Here is a 7500-nt window from a genome sequence, read left to right on the forward strand (position 1 = left end):
TCGCCCCGCCCTACATCCTGGTCACCTTGTTCTGTATGCCCTACCTTGCCCTGCACCTCAGTACCTCTCTCAGTTCTGTCTTGTCCTTCCATGATTCTGTTTTGTCCTTCCATAGTTATTTCTGTCCTGCACTACCCTCCCTACCTTGCGCTTCCTCCCTTTGTTCTCCCATGTCCTACCTTCCCTACCTTGTGCTACTTTCCCTTATCATTCCATGCCCTACCTTCCCTACCCTGTCCTCTCCTCCCATACCCAATTATGCCCTGCCCTCCCCTCCCTACCGTGCACTTCCTCCCTTTGTTCTTCCTTGCTCCATCCTGCCATATCATCCCCTGCCGGACCATGCTCTCTCTTACCCTCCCCTGCCTTATCCTTACATGCTATTCTATCTATCACCTATCCATCTACTTACCATTCTACCCACTTCTTGCATGACTTGCCTCATTCCCTCCCACACTACCCTTCCCCCCTCCCTCCCACAACATCCACACCTCCTTTGTTCCACCTCTCCCCGTCCTCGTATTTCCTGCCTTACCCTGTCCGCCCCTGTCTTATCTTCAGCATGACCCTTCTCTCTCTCTCTCTCTCTCTAAGGTTGCAGATATCAAACTTGGTGCAAATGTGAGGGTTCTTGAAACAATTGAGAAACTCCAGGTAGACTAGACCATTCCAAATTACAAATACTTTTGAACACTACTTTCACACCTGCCCAAACTCCCTCGCTCTATCACCTGTAATTATACTCTGTTCACCTTAACCTGGCGCAAACTTGTCATCTCTCCATCTCGAATGCTGAGCTATAGTGGAGGTTAACGGCAGAACACGGTGCTAATCACGATGAAGTGCTACAGAAGGGATGTAAAGACCCCAGTATTGTCTTTTTCTACCACTGAGCTACGGGAAATAGGCTGGAAATGGTCCGTATTCTCTCCCTAGCACCTCTTCCTTAGCGATTTATTTTTGGATATGGCTGGTTAATATCCTCTTGGTTATTTATGCAGAGTATGACGATATCAGAATGATTTATGTAACACGGAGAACGACAGTCAGGTGTAATATGCAAAATAAGTCGCTAAGGAAGAGGTGTTAGGGAGCTTCATAATCAACAAGAATACAGCTCAATGGTAAAATTAAAATGGACTATTACGTGGGTCTCGATCCTTCCCTATCCTTCTATAAGCATCCATCCATACATACATACATATTCGTACATACATATATATCCTTCTATAAGCATCCATACATACATACATACATATTCGTACATACATATATATTCATCCATCCATCCAAACATCCATACATACATGTAGCCTATACATACACATACATATACATACACACACACATTCATACAAACTGACCCATACTGTCGCTCTGAGAATGATGTAAACAGTATAGCATAAGAAGGTGTGTTGTGTTCCCAAAGGTGTATTTAGTAACTACAGGTGCCGCCCAGATGTGTATCAAGGTAATGGACATCTTAAGTATAATCCTAACGTAGTAGCAATCCCCTCCCCACCCTAGTCTCCCCTCGCCTTCTTCCACCCACACCCACCCCCACACCCATCACCCCCACCCATACATCTCTCACTTTCTTCACATTCTCACTCTCCTGCACCCACTCCGACCCCTACCTTCTCAACCACACCCCAATCAGATCGTCACCCCCACCCACACTTACATTTTCCCTAATTTTCTTCCACACTTCCCACCTCCACACAATTCTCCCCAACCCATATCCCATCTCTTAAACCCCACTCCCGGCCACCCCACCACAACACCCTCTAATTCCAACCCTAACCCCACCCCAGCCCACACCATCTCCCCTCACTCTCTAAAACACCCCCACCCACACCCTCATCATCACCCTCCTCCCCCACCCCCTACTCCAATCTTCATCTCCCCTCACTTTCTTCCACACTCCTCCACCCTCATTTCCTCTCCCACACCCTCACCCCACAACTCACCCTCTAACCTTTGCACTGCACGCTCTTCTCTCTCTCATTACACCATCATCATCACCACTATCATCATCATCATTATTCTAACCCCTTCAGTACCAGGCCGTCTTAATTCTTTTCTTACGATCTTCAGACGATTTTCTTAAGATGGATTTGTCTACCTGAAGGAATTGGATTATAGTCTTCATTAACCCCTTCAGTCCGATTACCTTTTTCAAATTCTTGCTAAGTCCAGGATATAAGTAGAGAAAATAGCTATAAATAACGAGAGAGAGGGAGAGAGAGAGAGAGAGAGAGAGAGAGAGAGAGAGAGAGAGAGAATGTATACATGGGAAATAAATTGCCTGCGTGTGTATATTAAGGAGAAATAAGCAAAACACCCTATGCTAAAAAGTGTGGTGTGGTGTGGTGTGGTGCGGTGTGATATAGTGTGTGTGGCGTGTTGTGTAGTGTGGTGTGGTGTAGTATAGTGTGATGTGGTGTGGTAGAGTGTGGTAGGGTGACAGTCAGTACGGTAACACACAACCGGTTTCGAGTTGGGACTCACACTAATGCTGGGTAGGGTGACAGGCCAGGGATCTCTCTCTCTCTCTCTCTCACACACACACACACACATACACACACACACACACACACACACACATACACACACACACACACACTCATACACACACACACAAAAGGACCCAGGACGTACTCATCCCATTGAACCAAGTGTAATAACAATAATAATAATAATAATAATAATGACGATGATGATGATACACGCGATTGACCAACAACAACAAAAATGACCCAACTTCTCAAACAAGACAGGAGAGAGAGAGAGAGAGAGAGAGAGAGGTAATTTAACAAGGTAGAGATGATAACCATAGCAGTGATAACAGAGATACTACGATTAAAACACAAAATAAACTGATAAAAAACACCAGTCATAGATAAGGGAGTGGCTGATAAGAATTAAAAAAACACAGTAGATTAATAAAACACGAGTGATGCATGGAGCAGATGATACTATTAAAACAAAGCAGATTAATAAAGCACCAGTGACAGGAAAGAGTAGATACAGTAGGTGGAAATGTGATACAGTAAGTGGAAGTGTGATACAGTAGGTGGAAGTGCGATACAGTAGGTGGAAATGTGATACAGTAAGTGGAAATGTGTTACAGTAGGTGGAGCGCAATACAGCAGGAGGAAATGCAATACAGAAGGTGGAAATGCGATACAGTAGGTGGAAATGCAATACAGTTGGTGGGAATGCGATACAGGAAGTGGGTGTAGTGACTGACCTTAACAATATCGGTGGACTCGAGCAGTTCCCTGAGTCCTCCCTCGTACATCAGGTTGCGTTCCACCATGATGTCGAAGATGTAGATGTGTCCGGATTGAAGGCCGATCTGCAGCAGGGTCATGGGTCCAGAGGGTCCCAGGTTCACGCCCTCGCCATCGAAACTCACTGGCTGTCGGGCCGAGAGGATGGCGCTCACTAACTGCCTGGCTTCCCTCACTGACACCACCACCCGCGTATGTCGCAGGAGCCTCCCCGTTACACCCTCCCCGCTATCATTGCTCCCGCCGTAACTCACTCGGTCTCGCTCGCTGTTGTCCGCTAGGGTCTTCCGCAGCAGGGAGTTGACCCGCGCCTTCAGGGTCTGCTGCTGCTGTAGTTGTGTTGGGTGCTGAGGCGGCGCACGAGCTGGGGACCCCGGTGACGTGGGCGATCTGGTCATGTCCTCACGATCTGGAGATGAGGACCCCTTGTGTTGGGACGCTTGTGGGTGTTGGTTGTACACTGGCGGCTGTGTGTTTGGCGGTGTGTGTGGCTGTGGTGGCGTGTAGGACTGTGGAGGTTGGTGTGGCGGTGTGTGGAGGAGGGGCGGCGGCGGCGGCGGAGGGGAGTGATTTTCATCATGTGTAGGGGGGTGGTATAGAGGGGGCGCCACTCCCCCCGGTGTGGTCAGCAGCCTCACCATGTTGGCCTGCACGGAGAAGGTGTTGGAGTGCATCTTGAGGAAGGTGACCAGGTCGCTGCTGTTGCGACAAATCTGCGACAGGGACTCCTTGGGGAACGCGCTGCTCACACCGTTGAAGAGCGTCTCGATGATGAGTGGACCACGGATCAGCGCCGCAGAACAGTACTGCAACACCTGTAACAAGAGACACAACATTTTAATATTCAGCACAATCAAACATATCAGTGGTATTCACAGAGTACATACCTCCGTCGGTGCAACATCCCCCCTCCCTTTTTCATGACCCTGACCTTGACTTTTGGAGTTTCCCCCAAAAAATTTAATACCTTGTTCCGATGTTGGTCTTCAATTAAGATTTCATATGTGGTGCAATCCCGTCCCACAGTTTTTCCACAGCTAATTTTGATCACACACACACACACACACACACACACGCATACATGCCCCCGATTTCATTCTACCCCACTGATCTTGACCTTTCCCCAATAACCTTCATATTCGAACTTGCCCTACATATGGTCAACAGCTGTTTACCGTACCAGTCTCGAAAAAATAATGAAATAAAATAAAGATGATAAAAACTCCAGCCCACTCCTAGGTTAAATTAAACAGGTTGAGGTTGGGAAGATTTCAATATATATAGTTCGTTCACTTTCACTTGGCAAGGAGTTTCGTCCATCTGAAGTGTATTTCCCGTAGCTAAGTCGGAAGAAAACATTACTACGGCACATCCCTACCACAGCACTTCTTCGTGACTAGGCACAATGATAAACTGACAGATATAGCCTACACACACACACACACACAAAGGGCAGACATACAGACAGACATAAATACATACGTTACACACAAAATGGGCACACACACACACACACACACACACACACGGACAGACGGACAGACTCAAACATACATACCCACAAAATATGGGCAGACAAACAGACACACACACACACACACACACAAGGGCAGACAGACAGACCAGAAATGACAAAGATAAACAGAACCGGAGAGAGATGGAGACTGACAGAGAGACAGACAGACAGACCAGAAATGACATAAAGATAAACAGAACCGGAGAGAGATGGAGACTGACAGACAGACAGACCCGAAGAAAGAGGAAGACAGACCCAAAATGACATACACAGACTCAAACAGACAAGAGGACAGACAAACAGATTCAAACACAGACACAAGGACGGAGACAAATACGGACAGATGGTCAGACAAACAGATAAAGGGACAGAGACAGACACAGACACACAGACAGACGAGACCGACAGCATATCCCCCTCGCCACAAAACCAGACATCAGCTTAGCACATTCTTCCCTGACGCTGCACAACACAACACTCAAGTCCGCCGTGTTGCGTAAAAATGTGCTGCGAGAGAGAGAGAGAGAGAGAGAGAGAGAGAGAGAGAGAGAGAGAGAGAGAGAGAGAGAGAGAGAGTGCGTGTGTGTGTGTGTGTGTGTGTGTGTTTATATATGCTTAGACTGGCCAGAAAAGACATCAAACTGAAAATAATTAGGGAAAAGAAAGCTATGACAAGAAGGGTAAGAAGAGAGAGAAGAAATTATAGGAAGTGATACAGAAAATGGAGAAAGACGGAAGAAAGCCGAAAGACAGAACTGAAAGAGAGGAAGAAAATGAAGGGCAGTGATGAAAAGACGAAGAGGAAAAAAGAGGAAAAGAAGAAAAGATGGAAAGAGGAAAAGACGAAGATGCAACGAGAATTCTCTTTCTCTCTCGTCTGCACTTGACACACACACACACAATAAACACTGAAAGACAAGCAGCCACGTGTGAGGTAATGAAGAAGCGCTTGAGGGATCACTTATCAAAATACACTTGAGTTAAAACAATAAAAATAAAGAAATAATTGTGGATTGTGTCTGGGGTTATGTGAAGTGTGATAACTGATAACCTGACTGATAACAAAGTACGGTTTTTAGTGATAAGAAGTGATAAGTGATTTTGTCTACTGAAGAAGAAGGTATAAAGAAATATAGTACAGTAATGGATGCACAGAGATAGATAGATAGATAAAGAGACAGACAGACAGGAATGTAAGGTATGAAAGCCTGTTCAAGAGATAAGGATGAGACGTGCCCATCACCATCACCACCATCATCGCCATCGCCACCATCATCATCGCCATCACCACCAATCATCATCATCATCATCATCCACACTGTTTTCTAATTCAATCTACCTGCCATGAAACGCTTTTTTATACTCAGCCTCTCGTATGAAAGATGGTAAATTAAAAAGGAAGATAATTCCAGTTTCTAATTACACACACACAAACCAAGATATCCCACTTTTCAATTACACACACACACACACACACACACACACACACACAGCAGTTTCACCCTTTCACTCGATATATATACATATATATATATATATATATACATATATATATATATATATATATATATATATATATATATAAAGGTAAACACCAACGTTATCAGGAACATCTTTAATAAATTGGTGACGTTTCGACAACTCGTTTGTCATTTTCAAACCTATAGAAACTACAATAAAATCAAAGTAAACAACATGTCTATGATAAAAATACGAAAATTTAAGTAAAAAATCAAAGTAAAACACCATGTCTAATAAAATACAAGTGAAGAATTATTATGATAAGATGAGGAAATGAATTATACATAGCTAACGTTGGTGGGATGCTACTAAGTACAAGGAAAATTTAAACAGAAATACATGTAATAAGACAATACATAAGTCAAACCTTAAAAACAGAGAAGGGGCGTGTAGCAGTCGTGTGTGCCCAGTGTGGGCTGTAGGTGGTGAGTGAGGAGTGATTCAGCCAGGAGGCGTGTTACCTCGTCACGACAAGCGTGGACAACAGAAAAATCAGATTCGCTTATGGGATGGCCTAAGGCTTCACAGCAATTTCGGATGGCAGAGAAAGGTGGCTTAGCCATAGGTAGACCGGTTCTATATGACCGTCCCCGATGTTCTGCAATTCTTACTCGTAATTGCCTCTTTGTCTGTCCAATATAAGACGCATTACAGCGACTACAGTTATAATTATAGACAACAGAGGATTGCAAAGCGACAGGGATTCGGTCTTTATGTTTGAATCATTGTCCAATGGTGTTGCTGGGTTTGAAAATTGTTCTAAGACATACTTGAGGGTAAAATTCCCTAACTCGATATATTATTACGTATGGAAAAACTTTTTGGACCTAAAAATGGCAAGATACAATACACAGGTGATTTGTTTGCTGTGAGTTTAGGAGTAGGTGGGTTACGGATCTTATTTAGTTGTCTTCCCATATGGGTTTGTGTGAAAGACATTGGGAAACCATTAGACCGGTTCTGTATGACCGCCCCCGATGTTCTGCAATTCTTACACGTAACTGCCTCTTTATCTGTCCAGAGCTTATTACATGTATTTCTGTTTAAATTTTCCTTGTACTTAGTAGCATCCCACCAACGTTAGCTATGTATAATTCATTTCCTCATCTTATCATAATAATTCTTCACTTGTATTTTATTAGACATGGTGTTTTACTTTGATTTTTT

At 44.3% G+C, this 7500-nt stretch overlaps 1 protein-coding gene across 1 annotated transcript in view; it reads right to left on the bottom strand.

Annotated features, from left to right (window-relative positions):
- Positions 1–7500, bottom strand: part of egl (Egl_like_exo domain-containing protein) — an 85621-nt gene that overhangs the window by 64366 nt on the left and 13755 nt on the right. Inside the window, exon 2 of the mRNA XM_080283966.1 lies at positions 3254–4111. Coding sequence (XP_080140092.1) covers positions 3254–4111 — 858 coding nt within the window. The remainder of the gene's footprint in view (positions 1–3253; positions 4112–7500) is intronic.

The sequence above is a fragment of the Coenobita brevimanus genome, chromosome 13 (genome assembly GCF_032717465.1).
Source record: "Coenobita brevimanus isolate Jiangsu-jjx chromosome 13, ASM3271746v2, whole genome shotgun sequence".
Classification (NCBI taxonomy): domain Eukaryota; kingdom Metazoa; phylum Arthropoda; class Malacostraca; order Decapoda; family Coenobitidae; genus Coenobita; species Coenobita brevimanus.